This window comes from Numida meleagris, chromosome 2 (genome assembly GCF_002078875.1).
Source record: "Numida meleagris isolate 19003 breed g44 Domestic line chromosome 2, NumMel1.0, whole genome shotgun sequence".
Classification (NCBI taxonomy): Eukaryota; Metazoa; Chordata; class Aves; order Galliformes; family Numididae; genus Numida; species Numida meleagris.
The window spans coordinates 33,601,676-33,619,016 of NC_034410.1; the positions used below are offsets into that span (position 1 = coordinate 33,601,676).

General features: G+C 38.8%; 1 protein-coding gene across 1 annotated transcript in view; it reads left to right on the forward strand.

Moving 5' to 3' along the window:
* Positions 1-17,341, forward strand: part of CHN2 (chimerin 2) — a 163,429-nt gene that overhangs the window by 75,227 nt on the left and 70,861 nt on the right. Inside the window, exon 4 of the mRNA XM_021385921.1 lies at positions 14,444-14,475. Coding sequence (XP_021241596.1) covers positions 14,444-14,475 — 32 coding nt within the window. The remainder of the gene's footprint in view (positions 1-14,443; positions 14,476-17,341) is intronic.

Consider the following 17,341-nt stretch of genomic DNA (forward strand, 5'->3'; position numbering starts at 1 on the left):
GCAAATAGAAATGTAACGCTTGTAATGGAACTGCTGAACGCACAGAGTGATTACGTGAGGTATAAAAGATTACGTGAAAGGAGGTGGAAACTGGATTGTTGCTATGATATATGGCTCTTTTTTTAAACATTATCCCAAGCTTTGACCTGCTTTCCCTCACTGTGTACCCACTGAAGTAGAGCCCTAGCACAACGCTATATCAAATAATAATGAATGCAGACTCAGAGCAGCTTTGTGGGGGGCAGAAGGTTTTGTAACAAGGCACAGGTAGATGAAGTGAGTTTCCCAGAGTCACGAAGCAGAGTCATTGCAAAGTCAGGAACTGAATCCATTTTTCCCGAGTCCACCAAGCACCTTCACTAAAAGGCCATTTCATTGTTTTCTAAAGTGCCATATATCAGCTGTTTCAGAGCAGGATCTGGGCCTTAGACTTCAAACTCTGTTGATTCTGGATGTTCCCAAGACAAGCTCAGGATGGTCAGAAAGGCAAGCAAAACTTGGGAGTGGGTGAACCCTCCTGTCATTCTTTCTCCCTGGCAAAAACAAAGCTTGTGAAGAAAGAACATTATGGATTTCTGCACACATGTACTGCAGGGCTTTAGCAAGACTTTCCTCTCCAGAATTCTTGTGTCAAAGCAACTGGTAGGTCTCTGTGGCTGTGGTATTTTCAAAAGGAGAGAATGTTAAGGTTTTTTCTAAATGAGTATCACACAGCGGCTATCAAACTATTAGTGATTTAGCTGAAAATATTTAAGGTAAAGATTTTATTTCTTCACAGACTGAGAGGAGTTTCTTACTTCGTGTGAGTCAACAGTTTATCCAGGATCTTATTTAACTTCTTCACACTGCAAGTGCTTTGAGGAAGAACTTGTCTTCAGAAAATCTGATTAAAAAGCATAGACTGCAGAGGAACCCTTGGCTACCATTTGAACTCATCTTCATACAAAAATAAATGACTTAGTCTGAAGGAAATTAGTCCAAAATTTGTTGTGCCTACTCAAAATATTTTTAGTTTGCCTACACGAATGAAAGTTTGGATCAAGGTGAAATGTAATTATAAAGTATAATAGCAGTAGTATTCTTGTTCTAGAAACAGGAGTATCTACATAAATAAGTGGAGTAGATGTGCAGTAGTGAAATCTTCTCCATTATACTGTATTGAAATTGCTTCCTTAGATACAAGAACATGTAATATACATTTGAAGTTATCCTTTGCTTCCCTTTCCTGATGTTTGAAGACCGTATATTATTTAGTTCCCGTTCAGGTTACTTCTAAAGATTTGCAAAAGGAAGGTAAGATCATATTGTATTAACAAAATGAATAAATAGTTGGCAAAGTGGTGCATAGCAAAGTAAGTACAAAAAGTCCGATTCATATAATGGGGGTTCGTTTCTGACTAATTAACCATTTTAGTGGCTCACTTTGTGCGTTGGACGGCAGTCCTATTTTGATCTGCTACTTTTTGTTGCCTTTTTTTTTAACTGAAAATAAGAAGGATGATCTTTAATCGAGTTCTTGCTGCTTCGGTTTTAGATCTTCGTGTAAAACACCAACTTGACTGATAGAAACATTCTCTGGCCCTAAATAATAATAATAATTAAAAAAGAAAGAAAGAAAGAAAACTCTACACTGGTGATTTGCTTTATTTTTCTGTATTTATTTTTCAGCATAAGTTGGGACAGGGTCCTGATGTCTAGATTGAACCTTGTGGTTCTTATTATTGGTTCTATATAAAGTAGAACTGTGTAGTAGTGTTACGGAACATCACAGATTATTTTAAAGAGAAAATTCAGCACTACATTTTCGTAGAATGTATTAGCATCTCCTTAACATACAGATTGTAGAGTGGGTGTGTTCATTGCTTTTCCTATTTTAGTTTGATATTAATGTCTTCTAATAATTGCACAGCCTTGCTTCACTAAAAGCTGTTTTATTAATATTGGATTTCTATCAGTTGCATAGAAAATATCGGAAAATCTAGTTTATTCTCATCAGTGAGAAAATATCGTAATTGGCAATATGATAGTTATTTAGTATGCAGCATAGCGCTCAACCAACATCTGGAGAGCAAGTGTCAGCAGGATGTGTGAATGACAGTGAAAAGATCTCTCTCTCCATGTGAATATAGGAACTGGACTTTGTTGAGGGTGTTCTCTTGTGTAATTTAGGATTCAAATTACTTCAGGCAAATGTGGTAAAAATTGCAAATTATTTTAAATCCTTCATGCTCGTGGGAAGATGTCTTTCCTTCATAATTGCTGAATTCTGCTTGTTCTCAAGGAAATTCAGGCATCTGCTGAAAACAATGTATGTAGCACCAAGAGAGAAACTTGTGAAGCGCTGGTTGTTTTCACTTTCGCCACTTGGCGCTTTCATCATTCTTCTATCTTCTCTACTGCTGTTTTCCATGTTTTCTGCATTCATTTGCTCCTCCATTTCCTCTGCATTGCTCTGCAGTAACAAAGGTTTTAGCCTCAGATCTCTGCAGTTCCCCTGCCTTATTTGTGTGGGTTTCCTGATTAACTATACTGTGGAGACAGAAATCACCTCTCCTGATACACAACCAACCAGACTAAAAGCTAGGACCTTAAATAAAACATGAACATTTGTATCTTTGTGTCTTTGAGCTTTGCTATCATGATTTTCTTTCTCTTTTCTGCCTGCATAAATATCTCGTCAGCAAAAGTGGGTCGTTCCTGCAATGGGAATCATATTGAATGAACTGTTAGGGCTTCAGGTATCTAACGGCTTTTAATTAATCACCACTGGCAGCACGAGTAGTGTGAATATCTACCTTCCCAATAATGCTGGATTCCTGCCAATATCCTCATTTATAACCATATTCCTTCCAGCAATGTTTTAATGATTTATTTTTTAAATAGAAAAAGTTTAGTTTAAAAGCACCATTCAGGTGGAATGTAGCTCTTCAGTATTGTGCTTGCAGATGCAAGTGTGATGATAGGTGCCAAAGGATCAGATTCATTTTGTGAGGAAGCTATATTATAAAGCATCTGTTAGGATTTTGTCTATGGAAATGGTGATTAAAAATGGCATTCATAGAAAATATTTCAAAACTTTTCTGGTTTTACTATGAAGTATCTTTTCTTAAATTCATTTTTAAGAAACAGTTCAGTAGCAGTCAATTCAAAATTAAGGTATCTTTGAAAGAAATTGAAGCTTTAACCAAGTAGAAGAATGAAAGAAGGCTGATGGCGTTGTGTGGGAACTTACTTGATAAGTACTGATAAACAATAGGCACAGGTTAATTGTATAGTATCGTTCAGTTATTCATACCTCTGAATGCCACTCCTTTTCCAAGAAAGTCTAAATTGCTGACAGCATTTTTTGAAGCTGGTGAGTTCATCTGCATTAGACCTTTAATATTCCTAACAGTGTTTTGGCCAAGCCAGTGTCAGCAACAGTGAGAAACTTGTCTGAATTTCCCCAGTGTAGGCAAAGCCTCAGAGCCTTAACTTATATTATTATGTAGAAAAATGTCAGTTAATTGCCTTCCTCCTTGTTCTGAATTACAAATAGGTTGCATCAAAAGCAGAAATTATTTTCTCAGCCTTTAAAGCAACAAAATTATGGTTCTCTGTTTAAAAGCAAATATGATTACAAAAAAAAAAGGAATCTTTCTGTGGGGAAAAAAAATATATATTTAGTTTCTTTCTTTGTTTAAGTGATTCTAAAAGACAAAATAATAATGACATATCCAAACAGTGCTGCTGAGAATCTTTAACCATCCTGAGGGTCAGGAACTGTTTTGACCCTTTGGATATCCATTACTCAGATTCATCAAAACAAGTATATAGTTAGTGCCATTTCCATAGAGCATTACTGTTGAAATGGCCACTAGAAGGTTTATAATTATATTGCCATCTCATACTGTACTACATACATACAGAATTATTACACATCTCCAAAATTGAACCGCTTCAAATTGTTCTTGGTTATCTGCAATGGGTCTTCTTGAAGCTGGAATTCAAGCTAATAAATGATAAAGTTAGCAGAGTATGATTTAAGCAACAGCAGTATGGAAAAATGCTTTAATAAAAAATGCTTTTATCCGTCCAGCTTTCAGATATGATGATATTTTACATTTGTACATAAGAAAAAAATCTTTGAAGCAGTCAGTTCCATAATTCGGTAAACTTGAGCACAGTTATTGAAATTAAGCCTTATCTGACTGCATAATAAGTATTTAATCATTGCAATAACTCTTTCATGAATTTCCTTATACTGCTCACTTAATGACCTTTACAAGTTGACTATTTTCTTTTTCTCCTCTGCCCTCATGTTTCTAAGAACAATGTCCACACTGCAGTAAAGTACTTGAGAGCTGTAAATTGGCCATAAAATCGGTGGTAAATAATGAGAGTAAATGGGAATTTTTATGGCATTTGTTCAAATCACTCCACTGCAGAAAGTCAGGCATTGCCATAACAAGGTGTCTCTTACTGTCAGTCCCGAGAGCTTATCTAGAATTATTCAGAATATTACATTATCTTTTCCTTAGAAGGAAACCTCAGAACACACACAGTGACACGCCAAGATACCCCATTAGACAGCAATTAAATGAAAATGAGCAGAGTTGTTCCAAAACCTATTTTCATTAATGAAAATGTTTGTACATACAAGACTTAATGAAGCCTATATCTTCATGTTCTTAGAATATTGCTGCTGCTTTAATTATGTTTTTAAAATCGTGTATTTATGATAGAAACAAAAAATAACAAAGAGGACACAGCAGTAGTCTGTGGGTTGCAAGTGCAGCTTAAGAACAATTTTGAATAGACACTGGAAAAAGGGAGAATGTTCTTCAGCTGAAATGTGTACTGAAAGTAGAAAGCATGGCTGCACTGGAGGGAAGTGAAAATAATAGAAGGCCGGTAAAAGTCTTTGATTGAATTGGAGTAGAGGACCCAGATAATGTTTAAATGCATTGTAACCAGCATCTCTCCAAAGTGAGCACGTGTACGCTTTTCTATTAGGTATAAATTGTAGGGTTTTACCTAGTGTAATTTTTCTATGGTATCTTTGTAAGACATTTTTGATCCATAGAATGCCTGTGATTTGCAGCAGTGGATGAAAGGAGGCTAGAATATTGCTTGTCCAACATTCACTTATATTCATCACATCAGAGAAAATTACCTTTGTTTTTCTCTACCTAGAGAGGAGACATGAAGTCTCATCCCCTAGCAGTAGTAGGTTGGTAGAACAGTTGGGTGAAGCCCACATCATCCTGACCTCAACAGCCAGCTGACTACTGAGCAGAGGAAAGTTTTCTAAATGTTCTGCAGTTGCTATAGTTAAGATTTCATTGAAGTATTGATAACTAAAAAAAAACCAGAATAGATTTGTCTATTCTAAATTTCGTCAGGTTCGATTTACTGTTGTTCAAGTTACAATTTGTAAATTAGTCTGATGACACTCTGCCAGAGAACTACCGTGTGAATTAGTTATTGTGTTTATGGACCATTATGAAATGGAACAAATAAAGCCATCTTTTTGTTAGACAGAATGGCAACTTCTGACTAACAAGCAAAAGCAATAACCATCTGTCTTTGTGAAATGATGAACTTGCTAGTTATCCCTCCTTTTTGGTTGAAAGTTTGCTTGGGAAGTTTCACCCTTCCCTCCACTTGTCCCTGACAATGTATAGTGCATAGTGATTTTGCTATTGCCATAATTTTTAGTTTCCCTGTATCTTTCTAATATACTGGTCTTTTCGTCTAGTTCTTTTTATTTTGACATGTTGTCAAATTTAAGTAGTTTTCAAACCAAAATGAATAAAAGCCAATTCCATCTCTCAGCGTAGATAGAGTTTATCAATCAGCCTGCATGTATGAGAAAATTCTGTGTGCTTGTACAGTGCTACGTATCTGTTCTAATTTAGGCCACTGTTCCTTGTTCTGGTTAAAATAATATGTAGAAGAGGGTCTCACTGTGTTTGCTCTCTGACTGATACTTTGTGAGATGTCTGAATAGATGAATAAATATAGAAACTACTTATTTGTCTGTATGCACCTGTGTATCCTACTTCCAGTCTTGCTATACATGCCTGCATATAGCTATACAAAGAATGATCAAGTCAGCCAGTTACACGCTTCTGTTTGGAATGCCAAAGAGAAGTAGGTATGGTCATAGTGAAGTCTGTATTAATTTCTAACAAAGACTCCTGAATCTTCAGGGTTCAAAATGAAAATTCAGGTTCGCAATTTAAATTTTTATGTATAACTTTGTTTCCAAAATATTTGCCTATCTGTTTGAAATACCATCATGATAATTTAACATGTACTGACATATTTCAACTATACTCTGCTACTTGGTATTTAGCAGGGAGTCTAATAAAACCTCTACATTTTTCCAGTTCAGGAAATGTAGCTGGCATTAGCTAAGCTCCTTCATTCCTCTTCAGACCTTGTAGATTACCTAACTTGGGAGATGTCTGCTGTTCCCAGATACAGAGCAGAAATATTAATAATTGAGTCAATGATGGGAGAACTACTGAGTTGATGCTAGGGTTTTTCTTTCATCCTTCCATTGTCTCCATGGGTGTATGTTCCCCTGATGTAATGAAGTAACAGTACGTTTCACACCCTACGATGGGGCTTATTCGAGGCCCTTTCCTCCAAATTTTCTACCTACTCTTATTCACTCTCAGTTTAGATGTCCTGTTTCCTGATTTTCCTTCCTCACCCCCTGCCTATGATTTTGAACTGGTTTCTCCTGGCTGATTTCTAACCAGACTCTGGCAGATTGGTTTGCAGGTGTTCATTTAGTAATTTGCAAGCACGTTCTCTATGTCCTTTGCTGGAGGGACGTGTTTTTACATCAAATAGTAATGGTGGTCTGGTTAGGAACATGGCATTTCGGGATGTGCTAAGGCAGATAACATAACTCACTGCATTTGTGATGTTGTACTGTGGATGATTATGACATGTCATATGAAGGTTTTAGTGCTTCTCAGTGGTTACAGAAGCACAAGAAGCATTTATAACATTGTTAGGGCTTTCTGCATTTATCTGCTGCTGTTGGGGATATCTTTCTCCTGTTTAAGTAACTCAACGTGTCATTCTTGAAAAAGGGAGCACAGTTAAATACTATATATAAATTTTTCATCTAACATTCAAGGTAACATGTAACGATGTCCTTACTGTGTGAGTGGAAACCACATAACAAAATAAATGACTCCTGGTTTTATTATAGAAGTTGTTTGAATATGATCTCGTCTCCCCTGACTATTTAGCAGCAGCCTCCCTGATTAACATTTATTTCAATTTATTTAGCTTGTGTTCACAAGTACATTATTTTAGTAGGTAACAAAATATTTGTATTTTCTTTTCTTGCTCAGTTATGCTTTTCCATGTTAAAGCTGAATGCATACAGAAATGTATTCCCTTTTACTAACAGTGGCAAGTGTCAATGTCGGGGAAAATTATATAACCTCCTGGAGTTTAAAGTGTTTTGTCTGTTGTATTGATTACTGTATGCTGGACTGAGGGAGCTTGCTCAAGGTCACAGACAGGAAACTAACCCAAGTTAAAAATACCCCCGTAAGAGATGCTTTACAGCAGCTGTTTTTAAAGTTTGGTACAAGCAGACAAGAAAGCAAACAAACCGACCTGCCTCTTGTTAAATTCTTTAACTTTAAAAATGACAGAAATAACCTTGATGGAATGGAAATCAGCCTGCTGATGGTGTCATAGAAACAATCCCGCACTTCGCTGTGATGCACTGAGGTGGGATCCTTGTGCGTCCGTGTTCTCCATAGGTTACAGCAAGCCATCAGACCACAGAAGTTAAGCAGCTTAGAAAAATAGTTAATTAAAAGTCTTTTGAATTCTTCAATTCTGTCTTAACTTTTATATTCTGCCTTGCAGTGAAGAACTCCAGTCTTATATTCTCCCCAGTACTGTAAGTTTTACAGAAGAATATATACATTTTTTAAGATAGCCAGCACAGTTTGGCACTTCGCTGTTTTATGCTATTTAGATAAGCAGTGACCCGTTCGTCACCTGGTGGCTTGGCCTTCTGCTGTAGAGTAATTCATTCACTCCACTGCCTTCTCCCTGCTGTCCTGAGGTGGGTAGGAATGTGGCATTGCTGTGGCTTTATATGTGATTTATACTACCTTCTGCTCTGTGCTGATCCCTATCAGCCTGAGAGCAGGCAGAGGTGAGGAACTGGCTGCATCATGCATATCAGGGCTGGAGGAGAATCACAACTCTGCATCAAGAGATGTTTGCATATACTCTTCTTAAAGCCTTCCACAGCTAAAGATTTCACGAATGCTTCTGTTTGCTTATGTATTGCTTAATTATTTTAACAGTTTCTTGATATCTAAATCCTATCTTTTTATGCAGTTAAGTCTATTGCTTCTAGTCATGTCTAGTAAGCACCCAGAGGACAAACTCTTACTTCCTCTTGAAGGCTGCCTTTCTCCCACCTGTCTGCTGCAGCCGCCTCTGTCTTCTCTTCAGGTGATCTCTTTTCACATCTTTCACATTTACTGAATCCCTGTTCATTCCGTTAATTTGGTTCAGACTTTCTTGAGACATGGTGCCCAAAGCTACACTCAGGATTCCAGCTAGAGGCTTTCTGAATAGAAATTGCAAAGGGAGGATTACAAGAGGTGTCTTACTGGCTGCACACGTTTTTTTATCCCAGTATGGCATTTTGGTTTTGGCAGTTTTTGCAACCAACAGCTTCAGTGATTTATGTTCACTTTATGGTATGCAGTGATGCCAAGATGCTTTTGTCTGGAAATCTGTCTAGTTGTTGCCTCTGTGGTATTTTTCATGAATGCTTTTGACATCTCACTCCTATCTGCTGTCTAGGCTCAAAGGCGCCACAGTCCCTCACTGTCACATGGCTCTATCGCGGCCATAACACTGTCATACCCACAGCTCAGTGGCTAAGTGACACAAGGAGCTGTGGACTTCCAAAGTGATCTTTCTGGAAAGTTTCTAAAATGCAGACAGGGGAGGCGTAATACATTCTGGTGCCTTCTGTATTGCTGGTTACTTCCTGAGGAGCATCTTTTCTCTTCCTCCATCATTGAGGGCTACAAAGATGGTGAGGGATCTAGAGGAGAAGACATATGAGGAGCAGCTGAGGTGCCTTGGTTTGCTCAGCACTGAGCAGAGGCGCTGAGGGGAGGCCTCATGGCGGCTGCAGCTCCTCACAGGGAGCGGAGGGGCAGCGCTGAGCTCTGCTCTCTGTGACAGCGACAGGGCCTGAGGGAACGGCATGGAGCTGTGTCAGGGGAGGGGCAGGTGGGGGTTAGGAAAAGGTTCTTCACCAGACGACGGTGGGCATGGAACAGGCTGCCCGGGTCACGGCCCTGACCGTTATAGAAGGAACCCCGTGTTACAGAAGGAATTAAATACAGCATTGTTTTTTTTACTCTACTATACTTCTGTTAATGAGGGCTTAAAATTTTCCTTAATATTTTTCTGTTGATGATTCTGAGGGAGAAGTTTGCAGTTGACTTGTGTCAGTTGTGCCAAAAGCTGAGCAATTTGGACAATAAACCCCTTTTTCTGTACAGTCTGCATTCTTTTGAAGACTTATCTTCCAAACTTCTATTTCTCTTTTGCTGAGTTGAAAACTGTATTTATGGCTAGTCAGCTAGAATTACTGAAAAATAAGTAAGATTTTTTTCCAAACAAAAACTATATCTGATTAAAATTCCTTTGGGAAATTGTCTTACTGCCTGCACTGATTGACCACACTGACATTTTAAACTCCTGGATCTTGTTTCTCTTCTGTTTCTGTGTAATGGGGAGATGAACAAAAAGCTATGCACCTTATTGTTTCCCTTCCCCTTTCATATTCTCCTTGTGGTTGTATTAAAGCAGTGGTTGAAATAGGTAGACCTATGATGTTATATCATGCTGGCCCTTCTGAATTGCACAGATTACTGTCCTAGAGGGATTTCTTGGTTTTCATCACAACATTTCTTGACTTTGGTCTTGGCCACTGGATAAAGAAATGTGTCTTGTGCAATAAAGCTGAAGAGAAATTAATTCATTTTTTATTTTTTGAATTAGAGTTATCTTATTTCTGTGATAGTACTTATGAATTCTTCAGGGTATCTCAAATCTTCAGTGCAGTGTGGCTTGGATGTAGATGCTTGCAATGAAAATCTATTACATTAGGGCATACTCACCTCCTGCCTCTGTGATTCCCAGTAGTTTTGTGATGAGTTATCTGCAGAGTGCTGTAGGATTTTAATACAATAATCTGTACATTAGCAGGAGTATGTCATTCTAGGGCTAAATCGTCCTGGCCAAAAGAGAAGCCACAAATCCCAGAGCATTAAAATTCAGTAAACTTAAAAATTATGTGAAAGTAGTATATTGAATTAGCTTAGATAGCTAGTGTGTTTTTACGTAGAAGGCTTAGTTCTTTCTCAGTGTTGAGGTTGAACTCTAATGCAACTGATTCCATACCTTGAAGAATATGCTGTAACATTCTCAAAAAACTTGTAAAACTAGATTAAGTGTAGGAGTGAGTCTTTTTTGGAGGGTGAGGAGAGGCAGTCAGGTTTGGCAGGCTCAGAGTCAAGGATAGACTAAAGATAGACTATGCAGAGCCTTTCAAAACAATCTTCCAAATAAATGCCTTTGGAAGGCTGGGTTTCATTTGTCTTTAAGTGTGCTTCAAGATTAGATGTTGTTGAATGTTTCTGGCTTTGTAGTACTGATGAACTATTATTGATTTAAGGCTTTTTCACCATAATTTGTATTTCCTGATAGGTTATTCATTCACCGATGATTCATAATTCATACAACTATGCGTTTCAGTACTGATTTTCAGTGCTTTTCACCAGGTTTCTGGAGCAATGGCCAGAAATGCCTGCTCTGTAACAACCTGTTTAGTTTGAGATTGGCAATAATAGCTTTTCCTAAGCCTGAAAATTACTATCTCACATTTAACTTGACAGCTGTCACTTTTAGTGAAGACACAGAATCCATTTTGTTTGTCCTCTGTATGGGAGTAGTAAAAGCAAGTTACAGTGCTCTTTAAGGTAAATATATATTTTCACTACTGAAGACCTATTATTTCCCGTATGTTATTTACCCTAAGTAAGAGTCCTAACTGATTCAGCCCCTCAGATTTCTCCTCATGCTGAATGTCTAGGGAGAAGTGTTGAAGTGTTATATAAAACCACCTGGGAAATGTGGTCTCGTTTTCAACGAGGAAATGATGTGGACTGCATGGCAGTTGATAAAAGTGTTCTTCATTGTCCTTTATCTATTAAAAAATAAATACAAAAAATAGGTGTTCATGTCCTCAGAATAAGGTTGATTATTCTGGGCTCCTGCAACCTGGAAGCAGTCACTTGTCTGCCTGTGGGTTTTCTGTTCTGTCCCTGTTGAAGGATTCTCTGTGTTAGATCTGTCTGACTTTGTGTGCATGCACACGAGCCCATTTATAGCAGGAGAGGAAAAGCTAATCCCAACTGAATTCAGTCACCTTTGCCTTTTGGGATACAGGCTTTCCCTTGAAGTCTGTACAGTCTGCAGTCAGTGCAAAGCAGAACTACTGGCTGCTTTGATACTTTTGAGTTTCTGCTCCATCCATTGTGTTGGCTTTTGGTTTCTTGCCAAGTTCAATCCAACATTCTGGGTTTGATCTAGAGACCCTGATGTCATTTTGATCTTTTCTCTCACTGTAACTTTGTTTCTTTGTGCTTGTTCCTAGCAGAGAAGTTGGTTTAGAAGCTTAATGATTGTTTCAGGCCAAAGTTTGCAGTGAGCTCAGAAGAAGAGAGTTTCTCAATTCCAGTGCACCACAGCTTGCATTTGTGTTCCTGGATGGTCTTGCAGATGTGCAGCTTCACTTCACAGAGCTCTGCAGTATCCTCCTTCTCTAAAACAAAGTGCTGACACTGTGGCTACTTTACACATGCAGATGCTATAAAGGTGTTGAAGCAGGGGTTTCTGCTTTGTGGAGGAGGGGAGGGAGAGAGGATTTGATGGGCTTTGTGTGGATTCTCAGAAGAGCAATTCTTCTAACGTGTGAACAGCAGGAAAAATGGAAATCACAATGTGCAGATATTCCAGTCCGTTGTTTGTTAAATGATAAAGGTGTCACAGACAAATTTGGATTTTTGCATAAAAGCTGTTATGAGAGGGATTCAAAATGTGTCTCCATTTGCTGAATGTGATATTTACGGATTGCTTTTATACTTTTATTGTATTTTTTGTATTTGTGGGGGAAGTTGTGCTTGACAGCAGTTTTGATGGCTGGTGCTAGTACTGCTAACCCACCTCTTTCTGACACTGAAAGTGTTGGCGCTTATTCTGTGTATAGAATCAAGGCAAAGGCAAATCTATTTTTTTTTTAAAGAAGCAGGTTTTGAATCCAAGATGAAAGTCACACTTCACTTTCTGTGATGTGAAGGTTTTATTTGGCTTTCTGTGGGAGTGAAACTTTGTCTGCTTGTTCCTTGTCACCATTTTCAATGTATTGAAAATTGGCCTTTTCTTCCACAACAGAGAGGATTGTATGTGATGGTCTCATATACACTTAACCCAGCTTCTGATACCCATTTTTTAATTGAGATCCCAACTAAAAATATATTTTGGATGGTCATTAAGGTCCAGAAGGATGACAGGCCCAAGATGAAAAAGCCAAGTTACGTTACTCAAGATGAACATTCTCATTGCTGGGAGAGGTGGTGGATGCCCCATTCCTGGAGACATTCAAGGTCAGGCTGGACGGGGCTCTGAACACCTGATCTAGCTGTAGGTGTCCCTATTCATTGCAGTACAGTGCGTGGTCCCTTCCAACTCAAACGATTCTGTGATTCTGTGAACGTCTCAACCACATTCTCTTTCTGAGGTAATACAGTTTTTTCTCGAGTTCTTTTACTTATGAAAATATGGCATTGTTCAGAGATAGGACTAGGCTGGTTTAAATAGTAACAATTTTAACGAAGACCTCTTTGATCTCTTCTAATCTCTATGTGATGTGGATGACTTTTACATGAAGCCTGAATACTCCTTTCACATTTCCAATAATCATATGAAAAGCGGACTAAGAATGTTATAAAAAGAAACTGAATTCATATACTGTTATTTCTGAGTTGCTGTATTTGCGCACAGAAACACAGCACCTGCACTTGGCAATTCTCTGATTTTGGTCTTTCTTCTCTTCTGCGTTTCCTTTTTGCTTTTAATCCTGGCCCTCAAAGCTCCAAAATGTTTGCATCAGGGTATTATTCCTGGGCAGGTGTTTCAAGGGTATGATGCTGCTATTGTCAGAGCTGTAAAGAAACATTGAGCTGGAAAAGAAGCACAGTCGGGACTTGAATGAACTCCCATAGGACTTCCATTGAAGATTCTCATTATCTTCTGCTGACTTTAGTTCACTTTGCACTGCATTGGAGCCTTAGTGATTGCAGGGTACAAAGGCAGCTGCTTCAATTTAGTGCATGGTGTATAGATTATGGAATCAAAGGAAGTGACACTTACGCGTTTGTTACTGAGAACTAAAGGACCTCCATCAATTTAAAGTTTTTATGAGTGGAATAATGAGATTTAATCAAAACAGGAAAGTGCATGTGAATGTCCTGGAGTCTGCAAATGAGAGTGCCCGGACGAATTGCGGATGGATCGGGTGGGTCTCAGCGCAGGGTGAACGCTGGGGGAGCCGTGCCCTCTGCCGGCCTCCGCCTGCTGCGCGCCGGGACATGCATCACCTGCAGAGCCCTTCCAGCAACGGGGAGGCACAGAGAGCAAGGCAAAAGAAATGAGGGGCTGGCAAGGCTGGGGTTTGCTTGCAGAGAACTTAGCAAACAGTGGAGCTTGTGGAATGAACGCAAGCATCAGACTACCCCAAGTTTCTGTATGGGAACACTGCATTCCTAGAACTTGGCTCAAAGGTCTTTGGAATAAGTGGGAGTTCTTCCAGCAAACTCAATGTACTTTAGATCAGGCCTTCATGTTCTTGAGACTTCAAGGAATTTAAGATTTCATCTAAAACCAGAAATGTTTTTCCCAAGAATATTCATTTTTTTTTTATCTTAGGTTATTTGCCATGTATAGACAAAAATATGTTTATTGGAAGATAAAGGGTGCATAACAAAATAGTCTTATTTTATAGCATAAATGTTAGACTGGCAAAAAATACTAAAAGCTATTCTTTATGCATTTGATTAGGTTTTATGCAATTTTATGTAGTTCTGTTTTGTTTTTTAACCTCTGATAGGTGCTGTTCTTCTAGAAATCCATCAGTAAAACCACTTCTTCTCATTCTGTTTTCCTGCTCTGTGTCATCGTGTTCTGGTCACAGCTTTGAATATACAGAATTACAACACTTAGATGGGCACAGTAGTCCTCATTAATAATCAAACCGAATTTATTTTTATGTTGCTTATTTAAAACTGAGTGTTTGAAACATTTTTTCCTTTCTTTCAAAATCTAGGTGGAGAACAGACCAAAGTATTATGGAAGAGAGTAAGTATCCTTCTCTTTTAAATATCTGTTAGGTGTAGCTGTAAATTGTTGTTCTAGAATTAAAAAAAAAAACAAAGCAACAACAACAAAAAGCCCAGTGGAGTTCTGACAAATATTTTATTTTACTTTTTGCTTCAACCGGAAGCTAAGTATCTTGAATGCCTAATATTGTATCAATGTCATTGATGTTGCAGTTCAGTTCTGCTGCTCACAGTCTGTGCCACTATTGGAGCCTGCGCGTTTATGTTTGTGAGGACAGTTTGGGTAAAAAAAAAATACTGTCTTGAGTGTTTTTTCCTTTTATCCTTGTTGTTTTAACCTACCAGTGGCCCTGTGATGGGCAGCTTGCCTCCATCCCTGCGTTTTTAAGGGTGTCCTTATGCTTCCTTCTCCCTTACACTCACACCTGGATATGGAAGTGTGCACACACCTACTGCTGCATGTCAGAGTACTGCTGTCCCTGGTAATGTTACAAGGTCTAAAATAGCCCAAGAACTGGTGCGTTTTTGTTGTAAGGAAAATAAGGGAATGCTAGAGCATAATTTATTCAAGCTCAACAGCTTTCCTGCCTGTCAGTAGCTTACTTGCAAGGAGCTGGATTCAGCAATTGCAAGGAATTTTGAGCAGGTAAGGCTGAAAGGGAGAAGCCATTGCCACTGCCACCCCAGTCTCCTGGTTCAGCACCACTTGCAGCTCTAGTGTTTGGCCTTTACTGGAGTAATCTGCTGAGGCTTAACATCTTATCACTGGCTAAACTGCTGAGATCCCATGTTCTTATTTTCTTCCATCCCAGACACATCTGTGTTTAATGATCCTTTGCTGCTATTGAGAAGCTCAAGAGCCAGCAGCTTGCCCCTAATTACCGAGTTTCATTTTTTTTAATACTATCTTTGACAGTGAGGAATTTAGATCTAGCCGTGGGAGTACAACAGAGTCAAGCATCCAGCTAAGCAAGCCATCACACTGTCTCAAGCAAGATTTGTAAAACCATTGTGACAACCTTTCACCCAGGCAGTGCATGGCAGCTGGCATCCCGTGGATGTGTGTGGGGCTGGCAGAACTGTGGGAAGTCACCTCCATTCGTACCACTCAGAAAGATTTTAGAACCACTGGAGATAGCTCTGTGCCAGTAATTGACTCAGTGCTCAGTGGTACTTGGAAGGAGGATCAGGACCTCCTAGGGAAAGAAATAGAAAATATGAAATAATATTACTGTATAAATCCACAGGGTGGCTGCATTTTAAGCAGTGCAGGTAGTTGTGGTCCCTCTCTCCCCATTCCTTCTCCCTTGTATTTGGAGTGTAGAACAAATGAAAGGCAGAGCAAAGTGATGGACTGCAGTATGGAGAAGATAAACAGCCTGTCCCCAGTGAATGCCCAATACAGAAGTTCATAGCGTCCCTCTAAGGTTCATTGCCATGGGATGCTAAGGAGGCCGAAAGCATAGTGATACTGAAGGTTTTCCAAGTGTGATTCTCTGATTCATGAAGGGTAAGGTCACAACTGATGGGCACAACTTCTGGCTTAACCAGTGATGGATGGACAGGGATCTGAAGTGAAATAAGTATTTCACTGCTTCCTGTACTCTTCCCATGAGCATTTATTGTCTGCTGCTGTCACGGACAGGAGGCTGAGTCCAGGCAATCTCACACAATGCACAACTGGTTTTATGCCCATACATGAGAAATGCATGGATTACGCAATGCTTAATGCCCATGGTTAAAGAGATTTCACAGGTTCCCCAAGTATCCTGTCCCAGTAATTTCTTATACTGAGTACCAGGAGAGGGTTTTTTTCTAATATCTACACCAAAGCTTGCTTTGTTTCATAATAAGCTTCTGGTGGTGAATAGCCTGTGCTCATTATTTTTAACTAGGCATACAAATTCCCATGAGTTTACTGGTAAAAACATGCTTAAATTATGTCATCTAGAGGATGCTTGTTTTAATTTGGATGCAGCAGGAAATGACTGTGTCCCCAGCAGTACAGAGAGAAAGTATGAATCAGTTTACATCTTTTTGAATATAAAATTGCTGTGGTAAGATCACTGAATATTTCCAGCATCTATCAGTTGTGAAAAGACAAGAGAATAGAACAACAGTTGCATTTACATCCAACGTGTTTTTCTTTCCTTCCACTACCGTGCCAGAGGCAGTGTTAGAAATATGCCACTTCATATGTATTGTCAGAAAAGAGAAAACGCTTCAGGTCAGTACATTTTGGTGCCATTTTTCAGAGACAGTGGCAGAAAGTGAGTTAAGACTCAAACTGCTGTAAAGATTTTGTTTGTACTTACAGAAGGATCACAACTAAACATTGATTATTGTAAGGTTAATTGTGCATCCTGTGGCTTCTTTCTTTCATAAAATACAATGGCAAAAGAATCACAGAAGTATTGCTTTTTTCCAGCACTGAATGAGGAACTTGACTGAAATAAAGAAAACAGTGTTGTTCTCAAGGATGTGAAATTCCTTCTTCAATGTGTACAGAAAAGAATTCTGTGTGATTGTTGCCATTTTTCTTCTCAGTTTCAGCTACAAATTTAAGGAAACAGTATTGAAAGCTAAAGCCAACTGATAATAAGAATGGCCTCTTATTTTGAAATCATCACCATTTAAAATAAAAATATTGCCATTATTGCCCATTTTTGTATTCTGTCACAAAGCTTCTACAGAAAATAAAGAAGAGAAACATTGACTGGTAGAGGAGAAAAGTTGTAAAAACATGATATATTTATGGAAAAAGATTTTGGGGGAATGTTGTCAGAGGCGAAAAGCGGGGCGTTCAGGATGTAATGCAGAAGGCCCTTCCCCATGGCATTTTCTGCTGAATGCAGGCAGCCCTCTGTATTTCAGCCTTACACGCT